General features: G+C 39.4%; 1 protein-coding gene across 1 annotated transcript; it reads left to right on the top strand.

The window, feature by feature from the left end:
- The first annotated feature begins 402 nt into the window (after positions 1-402).
- On the top strand, positions 403-10,263 carry LOC123972592 (noelin-3-like). Its single transcript, XM_046052127.1, has 6 exons — positions 403-471; positions 3,384-3,527; positions 4,815-4,970; positions 5,932-6,151; positions 7,249-7,355; positions 9,537-10,263. The coding sequence occupies exons 1-6, from the start codon at positions 403-405 to the stop codon at positions 10,212-10,214; spliced, it is 1,374 nt and encodes a 457-aa protein (XP_045908083.1). The 3' UTR covers positions 10,215-10,263.
- Positions 10,264-12,194: the final 1,931 nt, after the last annotated feature.

Below are 12,194 nucleotides of genomic sequence, written 5' to 3'. Positions count from 1 at the left end.
GTGAATACTGCCAGCTGCAACTTTTGTCACCCCACAGCTGCCGGTGGTTCCTCCAGTTCTCACACACAACAAACTGGATTCATTAAAAGTCAAGAGAGGGAGCTGGATGATGTCATATCCGTGAAGAAGGGTCTCTATAACCTACACGCAGTGAGGGTTTTCGCCGCGTGCATGCCCCCACAAACTTTTTCTTCCTTGCAGTGACGAGGTTTCTCCCCGCTGCCCACATGGCATGCGTAACGGGGACGAGTGGTTGGATGCTCCCCTCTTCTGCCAAGGAAGCCATGGTTTTAACCAGCGCGTAGTGGACGTGGTGGCGCGAGCCCACGGGCAGAAACTTGCGTGATTTTTTTTTTTTTTGTTCCAGTAGCGGAGGAGGGAAACATTGTACCAGCAGACAGAATGTGGTCGCTGTCCCTGGTCCTGAACCCGCTGCTGTTCCTGCTGCTGTTCGGATACTGCCCATCAGTGGTGAGTTTACTTGACATTTCTTTAATAAAAAGATCAGAATGAACTTCAACACGAGCTGTTCCATGCAGTGTCCTTGTTTTTAAAGTTCATTTCATTGGGGGGCGTCTTTGATTAGGGTGGAGCACTGCACAAAGGTTGGTGAATGAGCAGCAACAGAGAAATGAGTCATTTCAGTTTCCAGGCATTTAGCATGTTTGTCTGCTTCACTTCTAGCCTGTACACACTCCAGTATTGGCAGAAATGATCACTAATATGCAGATATGTTTTGGAGAAAAAAATCATCTGTAATAAAAATAGGGCATTTAAAGTGGTGGTAGAGGAAGAGACACCCCCACAGCACTCATGTTTATTGCCTACATCAACCACATAGCACTCATATTGATCCTGGAGTATTGCCAAGCAGCATATAACTCTCTCTTTCTCATTCTGCAAAACTGACTTTAGCTGAAATGGTTCAATAATTTTTACATATACACATTATTACTTATACAGTTTTGTGGCAAGATAGTTGCTTGTTATTCTATGTTTTAATATTAAGTGTGATGTGTTTTGATTATCCTGCCAGTTTAAGCTTCCAAAATGGAAATGCATTTGGTAGCACTGTCCCAAATTAGGAGGAGCAGCTTGCAGATCACCAAGCCATTTGGACAAGAACAATGGTCGATTAGGTTCATCCCACCCATGCAGAGCACAATCCCTGTGCCAGTGTCTTGATTGCAAAGCACTGGCTTCGCTGTTACCTTGCCACGATTGAAAGTGGTGTGCAGAATTAATGTTTCTTTTTTTTAATTCACAAAAACAGGAAATGTTTACAGGCTGAGTCAATACTCGGAACTGTACAGAGATCTGTGGGAAAAGTCTAAATGAACGGAAAAAGACAAAAGAGGACCCAGCTGTCTGAATTATTTAATGAGAGAAAAACTCTTTCTGCTGAGTTCCTCACAAATAAAAAAAGCCTTGTTGGAGAGTGCATCTGGCTTGGCTGAGCTACAGATTCATTTTAATATGAGGAAATGTGAGAGTGAGAAGAGGGGAAAGGATGTGCGTCACTCTAAAGACAGGAGAAAGACCGTTTTAACAGATTAGTGAAACTGGCTTCTTTTTAGGAGTATTTCAAAGCAGAGTAAAGAAAAGAAAGAAAAGAGCTGAGGGTGTTTTTTTCCCCTCTTTTATCCCATTCAGTTATGATGCCATGACAGAGTGGCGCATTCCAGCTACAGTCAACCCATCCAGTATCATTTCTAACACTACTACAATGTACCACACATGACCCCCAGATAATTCAACGCAATATCACTATTCCTTCTGCTGCTTTTCAGTGTAGTTTCATTCTTTAGAATAATTTAATAACAGATTGTAAAAGTGAGATCAATATATTCTGCTTTGGTGGCTTTATCTAATAATCCTATCAGAACCAACTTATCATCAGGGCATCAGTAGAAAAAGCCTTAATTCCTAGATTACAAACTTTACCAGCAACCAATAGCAAGGTGGACAAAGAGCAGGGCTGCAGTGCTTTGAAAATACCTGAAACAATTTTCTTACAATCTGATAAAGGCAACATAAGAGAGTTGTGCTGGGGGAAAGAATGAAAGCTCAGGAGAATGATAGCATGGAAGGTATGGTTTTAATTTTTGACTTCAAGATAAGAAAGTGAAAAGAAGCTATGGCAGAGGACTCAGGTGTTTAAAAACTAAAATAGTAGTACAATAACATATAATATATAATAATAACAATAACAAATTCTCAATTGCAAAATACTAATAAAATGTTTAAACAGTGATTTCATTCTTAAAATGCAGAACTTTTAATGAGAATAATACAGTGTCAAATGATATGTCCACGTTTTACCTAAAAAACAAAAAAGCAATCTCTCAGTAGGTGAAAATGATGAGTCAAAGACTGAGCTTTCTCCTTGACGCTACATCTTCGCCTGCTCAGAAGGGACATGATCTTTCATGGCTGGTTCCAAACGCTCTTTAAACTGCTCAGGCTGACAGGCAAGGATGAATGGGAGAAGGAAAGGATGCCTGCACTATGAAAACAGGACACTTTTTCTACCCACAAGTTTCAAAGGCTGCTGGATGCCAAAGTTCACATGTTTCACATGCTGCTCTTCAGCCAGATTTGAGTTTCAGAATGTAAAACAAAATCCAAATAATAGTTGGTTGGCTGCCAAAGACACTGGTAGTGCAGACAAATTTACCATCCGCAGTCGAAGGTTGCCAGTACTTGGCTGGAGGCTTGTGTTAATTTCCCATGCTGACAGTAAACAGCAGTATTGTTCAAATACTGATGCGGTTTATGTGTCTGATCAACAACATTTCAGGACACTTTGATCAATATTTGGAGCAAAACTAGTTTTTACTGTGTACACTCCGACATTAGTTGATAGTGTAGCATTCAAATATGCAACATTGTCTTATGATGCATAACTTTATGTTCTTTAAGCTTTACACTCTGTGCTGTGGAGCATATTGAATGTAATAAAGAATGGGAGAAGCTCCCACAAATCAGGTTTATCTGCGTCTCCCAGCAGGACTCAGTTAAGGCATTGTAGGGCCTAGTGAGGAGAAACAGAAGAATTTCAGCACTCGGGTTATTCATCAAGGCCAGGAAACACTATTTATTGTTTAAGAGGAAATTCACTCGAGACGATATACTGTGGAGGAATATCTTACAGCAAAAGCACTTTCAAAGACTTTTTATAAGTCAGTGGAATTGGTTATTGTCAAAGCGTTGGGGGCATAAAGCAGAAGAATGGATGACCCATGAGGAAAAAAACAAGAAAACATAGCAGCTGTGTGTATCAGTTTCATGATAGTGTTATCCTCGCTGTTATTTATTTAGTGTGTCTGTCTGTAAATGTGTGGCCTGTGTATTTATGACTGTGCCTGTGTTTCTGTATGCAGACCATCCGGCCAAAGGAGGGGTGGCAGGTGTACAGCTCAGCACAGGATGCAGATGGGCGTTGTATCTGCACAGTGGTGGCACCTGAACAGAATCTGTGCTCCAGAGATGCCAAAGGCAGACAGCTCCGCCAGCTCCTGGAGAAGGTATGTGCACGCAGCCGCACACATTTCTGTTTGCGTGACAATGCACAGACTCGCTCTCTAAGACACACTTTTACTGTAAGCAACCAGCACATCTAAATCCATATAGACATATAGCATTGATTACTATCGTTATTCATGCTTCTTTGTTGCCCTAATCCTCTGAGAGATTGCACCAGCCAGGTCTATAACCCTATTTTCCACTTCTGCATATATTACATGGATGACATCGGCTGAATGGTTGCTTGTAAAAGATGAGAACGCTCTCCATCTCACCTTTACAGAACTGGAGTGCCCCCGTTGTTGGAAACAGACCATTCAAGGCTGGTGTTAAGATTTAACAGTATTATCAGACTTATTTCTGTTGGAAAGGGGTCTATCTCCACAAATCAAGAATCTTTCTACCACCGTGGATTTTTTTTTTCTTTTGACTAGAACGGTGCATTTTAAATTGATCTCATAAATTTAGCCCTGAAAACAGCCAACGCTGTGAGTTGAAGTAGAAACATGACTTTTAATTTCAAATTAAATATTTTTTTCCCCCATGACAGTTGCGATTTAATGCATCTACAAACAAACAAATAGCACGGCACCGGAGCCACTTTCCTCAATTAATATGCCATATAAGGAAACATTGCTCTAGCCTACATTTTAATGTTGTATGCCAAAGGGTGTTCTCTGTCATTCACTGGGGCCTTTGACACTAATGTACTAAGCTTCCCCAGGGCTTCAGTGAGGCCATTTCAGGTTCCCAGAGCCAGAAAAGTATGCAGAACACAATGTGTGAGTGTTGTGCCACTTTGCCAGCGATGTGCTCCAGTAATGTTAGTTAGTTGCTCGAAAAGGAGAAAGGACTACATTTCTTCTTGTTCACATGCCCCATAAACCCAGTGAGCTTTTGTTAAACCAGAGAGAGAGACTCTGTAATGTTTCTGTGTCAAATATCAACTCTGAAATATGTTATCTAACCTACTAGATTCAGTAGTTCATCTATGGCATTAAAAAAAGACAATTTGTTTTGAATTATAACTGATATAGGCTTAGAAACTGAGAGAAAACAGAGCAAGAAAACTGCCATGTAACAGTCCCATCTCCATGTAAAATCCATTCAGAGCTATTTTCAGCTCACACATGAATGGTTAAAAGACAATCACATCGGAGGTCAAAGTGTTGATTTGTTCCTTGGGAAGTTAGAGCATGGTAGGCTACTAAACGGCTGAACATGGAGGACATTTTAATCTCGTGGTGGACGGAAAAATCAATGCTGCGCTGTTTCAATCTTTTCAAAAGGTGCAGAACATGTCGCAGTCAATCGAGGTGCTGAACCTGCGGACGCAGAGGGACTTTCAGTATATCATGAGAATGGAGAGCCAGATCAAAGGACTGCGGTCAAAGTTCCGACAGATCGAATCGGACAGGAAGACGGTCGTCAACAAAAACTTTCAGGTATATTTTTTGTTTGATATTTAACTTTGTGAGAAGCATCACAGGGAAAATCTGTGAAAGGATCTCCTCTAAAGATACCTGAGAAGCATCTGAAGTGATAAACTTTCATTGCTGATAAGATCAATACAGATCTACCACTCCCTGGCCAAGGACAAAATTGTCTTAAAAAGCTAGAAAGGCTGTGAAAGCATCATCCAGCATGTATTCTTTCATGCTGGATGATGCTGAAATGCTTTCATCAGTGAGAGTGACAAGATCCTGATGTTTACATGAAGCATTTCCATTAACCATTTGCTTAACCCTTACAAAACAGCAGTGATGCATGTAAAAAAAAAAGACAACAGTTTATTGGTAGAGATGGGCAATACATCAATGTTTGAATAACCATAATAATAATACTATGGCAGGTATGGCTGATATTAATACTTCTCACGGAGAAGAACTTATATTATATTATATATTTTCAGAGAAGAGAGAGGATTTCCATATGCTTTGACATTGTCTAATTGATACAGACATTACATAACAAATAATAATAAGAGCAATTACTATATACACCAGTGAATTTGTTTAGGTATTACTAGAGCTTTTTCTTTTTCAACTTAAAATGCGAGAAAAACAAATTATACTGAAAAAATAATCTGCATTTTGTTCAAAACAGAGGAGGGATCAAGTATCAACCCATTAATTTAAGATGCAGTTGTCGCAGTTCCAAATTTGACATTGATCTGCCTATCTCTAGATATTGAGTCTTAGAATCCTAATTTTCCTATACAAGTGAAAACAAGTGCCAAAGGGAGGAGATAATGTGCTTCTCTGCATATTCTGCCTTAGTTCATAATGTTAATCCTGAAATGTAAATCCCCTGAAACAGCTGCATTTGAAATAAACTGAACTGTCTTTCCAGGGATTTTGTTAAGACAGGTATTTTTGCAGTGGTGCATTCTTGGTGTTTTTCTAGGAGCTAAAGGGAAAGATGGAGTCCCTGCAGCCGCTGATCCCTGTCCTGGAGCAATACAAGACAGATGCCAAGCTCATCTCCCAGTTCAAAGAGGAGATCAGGAACCTGTCTGGCGTGTTGATGGGCATCCAGGAGGAAATGGGCGCCTACGACTACGAGGAGCTGCAACAGAGGGTCCTAAACCTGGAAAATCGGCTTCGCAACTGTATGAACAAACTCAGTAAGTCCATAGCAAAAAAAGTAGATCCGGGCATGGTGACCCAAGATTGTCCTGTGGCAGAGGGATTATAGGCACATTTCTTGCAGCTACCAGCAGATTGGCATTTTAGATACAGAGCAGGGGACAGAGTAGAGCTGCTACTGGAGGCACAAATAATGTTGTGGCTTGAGAACACCCTCTATTTGCAGTCAATGAACAATTTCCCAAAGCTGGAGGTAAAAAGGTGGTTGCATCATGAAGCTTTTGTACTCGGCTGCTAGTTTAAAAAGTGCTTATACAAAATCGATATTGATAAGTTTGTTTTAGATGTATGTATTTTTTTATTTAATCCTGGTTGATTTTCTGCCCTTTGCAGTTTGACACTAAAAAGCTTTGGTCCCTTTGCTCCACCCATTGAGGTTTAACTCAGCTAATAAGATCAATTCTGCCTCCAGAGCAGCTTTGCCTTTGATAAAGGTTTGCATGAATAAACTCCAATTTGCCAACTGCCAGGGTATCAACCCTGATGGAGCCTGTCAAGGTGTCAACGTAAAGAGCTAACATGTGAATGCTAATGGGATGTGGCTGGAAATCTGTCTGAGCTCGAGATGATTACTTAAGCATTCATTGTGCATGAGCTTTGATTGATTAGGTAAAATAGCAGTTAAATACTTAATAGGGAACTCGCAAGCTTGCGTGCAAGTGATAGCCTACTGTCATTTGGCACAATTAAAGTGTCTGGCAAGATGAATTAAGTGCAGCTCAAGTACTTCAAATATTAAACCATGTGGGATAAATGTTCACTGTGCTCTGACACATACAATAGGAAGAGGTTTTACTAGTTGTTGTACTGTGGCAGCTTCTCTGGTTATTCTCTGTATTTCTATAACAGCAGAGAAAATCATGTGCTAGTGTCCAGATGGTGAACAGTCCAGATCTAGAACTTTTTTGTTTATCCATTTTTTGGAGAAAAAAAAGGAGCCACTACCAGATTTCAGCAAGCCAGTGCTTTGAGATTTATTCCAACATTACCACTGTAACATTGGCTGCAGTTTTATTATGTGGAGCTGATGCAGTTTGTGCTGTATGTGACATGGGGCTTTGTGATGTGTTCACAGCATGTGGCAAGTTAATGAAGATCACTGGGCCGCTGACAGTGAAAACTTCAGGGACCAGATTCGGAGCCTGGATGACCGACCCACAGGCGTCTCCCAAAAACAACAGGGTGAGCCAAGTTAATGTGCTTTTGCTGTATGTAGCAAGCCTTTGAAGCTACAGCGAGCAGTTTAATGATACACACACAACTGCTTCCCTCCTGTTGTTCAGGGGGGACAGATGCCGTTGAATTACAACATCATACTCACAAAAACTTTTTTTGTACACTTGACTGCTGCGATCAAACATAAAACCTGATGTCCTGATGGACATGAAGCAGTTCCATAGTTGGATTCTTTTAACTGAATGTGAAAAATAACACAACACTAAGTGATTTACTGGACGACTTTGCACTTTTTCTCCCTAAAGTGTTTTGGCCTTCATCAGCATGTTTTACAGAATGGGTAAAAGCACAGCCTTTATATTCACCACAAGATGACTGAGGCTTAGAGCTGGACAATAAAACAATAACAACATAACAAATGTTCAATAAATATTCAATATTCACTTGAATCATACACAAATTAGGACTTAATTTTTCTGATTAAGATGTTTATTCTGTTGAGGAAAAAGGACTGAAAAAGGTTTTCCTTAATTTTACTTAAAGATATTTGTTGACAAAGATTTTATCATAAATATTTTGAATGTTCTATCTCAGATTTGTGATGTGATCCACAGTTTGGCATCAAGTGTTGACCATAAAGAAAAGTTTAAACCACAATTAACCATCAGGTTTCTTCAACTTTCACTCAGGAGCAAAAATCAGCCTTTAAACTTAAAAGAAAAAACTATTTGATACGTATCGTGATAATTATCGATATCGAAAGATATTAAACTTTTAATCGTGATAACATTTTTGCCCATATCGTCCAGCCCTACTGAGGCTTTATCAATTATCCAGTGAGCACTAGACACATTAATGGCACCTTCAACACCTACATTTCAAAATAAAAGTACACAATAAACGGTTACTTAAAAAGTAAAAACTGCCACACATACAATCTCTGAATAGGGTCAGAGAAATTACTTCACACTCAGTAAATCCAAGATGAAGTTGCTGTTAAAGCTGGAAAAACTAGTCACAGAAAATATTATTTGTTCGGGGATAACATTTTGACTTCATTAAGAGTGAATACAGATGAGAAATGTGAATAGTCTTTGGCAATTAGACCTTATTGTGATCATTATGACCATCATATGTTTAAGGGGGGAGTGAAGCCTTGAGTCCTGATAAAGTCTAGACACTGAGAGGAAAACAGATTTAAAGTTTGACAGCAAAGATATTATTGGCTGATCAGTTGATTGCGAAGAAAGCACAAGAAGTGGAATAGAGAGGGAAGGTAAGAGAGAAACACAAATGTATGAGTAGCATAAATATTTGAGTATGAGTATATAAAGACTTTTAACGTAACCTTTCTCCTTGCTTTGAACATTTTCTTTTTTGTGATACATTTTTTTGATACAAAGTTTAGAAAATTCCTTTGTTTACATACATGTGTGCGATCTCACTAACTCTAACTAGCATTATTCTTCTTCCTGCCTGCCTTTTGCTGACACTTTGCTCCGTGTCTTGTCTATTACCACCATCCACTGCCATTCAGTTTAATAGCATGGAGCAGGATTTTGTATTGTGTCAACCGCCTGCATGTACACAAACACACACAGATAAAAACAGGTGCAAACAAAAACATGCAAACATGACAGAGACTGGCCTGGCTTACTTATCAATACATTTCTCCAACATTTCTCTTTAAACACCTTAGTAAATATCAGAAAAACCTACAAAAAACTACAAAACTCTCTTTACTCTCTTTCATTAAATAACTCTAAAACTCACACACTAAAATCCTTATTCATCCCACTCGGATGCAGCATTCTGAGATATAAATCCAAAAAGATTTAACTACCTGTTTCCTCAGGTAGTTAACGTTGCCCTCCTTCAGTTCCCGTTTGACCTTATCAATACCAATAAAGAGAATAAAAGTCCATGATTGAACGTTCGGCCTCCAACAAATGTCTGGCCACTGGCTGTTTTTATTTCCCATTTTATGGAGCTCCTGTGTTCTGTCAGACTCTTTTTTAGTGAAATGCCCTGTTTCCATATATTGACATTTTTGTTTTACAGGTGGTTAGGCTTTATAAAATTTCACCCATGACTGCTGGGTAAAGATATTAGTGTTTGTAAATTTACAGCTGCCACAGTTTCTTGTGAGTAAACATCAAAGCAATGGTTGTATTTATTTGTCCTCAGGTCTGGTACATGGACAGCTACACCAACAACAAGATTGTGAAAGAATATAAATCCATCGCCGATTTTGTGTCAGGAGTCGAGTCGAGAACCTACAACCTGCCTTTCAAATGGGCTGGAACCAACCACGTGGTGTACAACGGCTCTCTGTACTACAACAAGATGCAGAGCAACATTATAGTGAGGTACAGCTTTGAGACAGGCCGCGTGGTCACCCAGAGGGCTCTAGAGTCTGCAGGCTTCCACAACGTGTACCCCTACACCTGGGGAGGCTTCTCCGACATCGACCTGATGGCGGACGAGCTGGGCCTGTGGGCCGTGTACGCAACCAACCAGAACGCCGGGAACATCGTCATCAGCCAGCTGAACCCGGACACGCTCCAGATCCTCAACACATGGAACACAGAATACTCAAAGAGGAATGCCGGCGAGTCTTTTATGATCTGTGGGACGCTCTACATCACTAACTCCCACCTGACCGGCGCCAAGGTCTACTATGCTTACTCCACTAAAACCTCCACATATGAGTATACAGACATTCCCTTTCATAACCAGTACTTCCACATGTCTATGCTGGACTACAACGCCAGGGATCGCGCCCTCTATGGCTGGAACAACGGCCATCAGGTCCTGTTTAATGTTACACTTTTCCACATCATTAAAACTGAGGACGACTCTTAAGCCTACTGTACACAAGAAAGAAATTATAAAAACATGGGAAAAATGGATGGTTGCGCTTGAATGTTCCAATTTTATTTATTTGTTTATTTATTTATGTATTTATTTATTTATTTATGTCCTTAATTTCCCTGATTACGTTTGGGCATTATACACAACTGTAATTATTTACATCTTGCCCTTTGCCTGTTTTCATGTTGAGGGATTCTCCATGTGGAAACGGGACCCTTTCTCCATAAAAACAATAACAACAAAATAAAAACAAATTCGGTGCATTATGGAGGTATGCAGGTAACATCTTTTTAACAACATAATGGCACTTTCAATTAGCAATTTTTAGAAACACTGAACAGTGAATGTCCAATAATTTCTGCAGCTCCTTTTTCCCCCCAAAATGAGAGCTTTTCCGAAATGAAGTCTTCATATTTAAAATGGTTTTTCTGATTCAGTATTGCCTTTATTCATGCCCCCTAATTTATTCATATTTTGACTCTGTTCACTAATTGTTCATTTTGTTTCCATTCTTTTCCTTCGCCTTTTATTCATTGTCATTTGCTAATTTATTCCGGCCTCTCACTGCCTGCATTTAGCTTTCAATTTGTCTTTGTACTTTTCCTTTCAAAAGTTTTTGCACTTGACCTTGTACAAGACAATGAGAAATGGGGTGAACCATAGTGCACCTGTATAGTTACTGTATTTGTCTATGAAGATTCTCAATCATCCAGGTCATAGGGTATCTTGAAGTACTAAGTCAAAGTACTTCAGCAAGCAGCATATCTGGTTGCCTTTAACTTAGTACTTTGAGATATTAGCTTTTTTGTATCTTCAGCAACAGTTTGTATGCCTTATTCAGTGCAGTACTTTCTGTAAGCCCAAGGATAACAGCTCTCGTGCATGAATGTTGGCTATCCTAATAGCATTTTTACTGTAACTGTATATCTGTGTATTTTGTATCTGCACAACATCCCATTCTCCTCCTCTCTAGCTATATTAATGGTAAAGATCCATTTATACAGACAGCAGTAGATAACTTGAATAAGCATTCATTTGTGTATATAAGAAGTTATATATAACCAAAATAAAAGTATTCTTTTCAAGTCAGTGTCCTGTGTATTTGTGTTTGCAGGATAAGGTTTGGTGATTTTATTTGTGAGGCTTTTCTGCAATCAAGAGGAAACACTGAAATGCCTCAAGCGTAAAGTAGCACTGCACTTTGATTTAAACCCACTGAGCTGAGTGCAACAATGTTTTTGAAAATAATTTCATTGTCCTCTAAATAGACAAAATGACACATGTTTTCTCATGTCCTGCATCACCTTACTCTGTTCACATCACTGCAATTCTTTATCGGAGCTTTTATCACATTAAGAGATGTGTGCTGGTTGCTTTCAGTAAGGAAGAGCACAGCATCTTTGTGCAGTAAATATCACTTTGTGCTTGATGACAACAGCTCATAAAAGCTTCATTCTTTGGTCTGATGGCTTGACTGGGGTCTGAGGATTGATAGTAAGTCTTTTCTTTAACAAAAAAAACAAACAAATATTCTTACATTTGCTGTTTCTTGTTTGTGTAGGCCTACTTGTACTTTGTGAGTAATTTTACTTGATAGCTTCTTGCATAAAGGAACAGAAGAAAGGGGACTAATTAATCACTGGTTTAATGCAGCACTCGCCCGAGTGGTGCTAAGTGAAACAAATCAAACAAACCCGTGATGTTGCCTGACCAACAGGTGCATGCTCAACAAATATTCAAAAATAAGTGGGTCCCCCAGCCATTATTTCTGCGTTCACTGAGAAACTTTTACCTACAAAATGACATTCAGATGAGTACAACTACAAACAGTGTACAGATAAAGGAATGCTAGCATTGTGTGCGTGTTTGCAGTACAGTACATGTTGTGCAAAAACTATGCAGCTCTCTTTACTGCTGTAAATCGCATCTCTGCTGATATCTGCTTTAGTGATGTTTTATTCTGCTGTCAGG

Source organism: Micropterus dolomieu, linkage group LG06 (assembly GCF_021292245.1).
Source record: "Micropterus dolomieu isolate WLL.071019.BEF.003 ecotype Adirondacks linkage group LG06, ASM2129224v1, whole genome shotgun sequence".
Classification (NCBI taxonomy): domain Eukaryota; kingdom Metazoa; phylum Chordata; class Actinopteri; order Centrarchiformes; family Centrarchidae; genus Micropterus; species Micropterus dolomieu.
The sequence above is the reverse complement of the archived record's forward strand: the minus strand, read 5'-3'. Positions and strand labels throughout refer to the sequence as shown.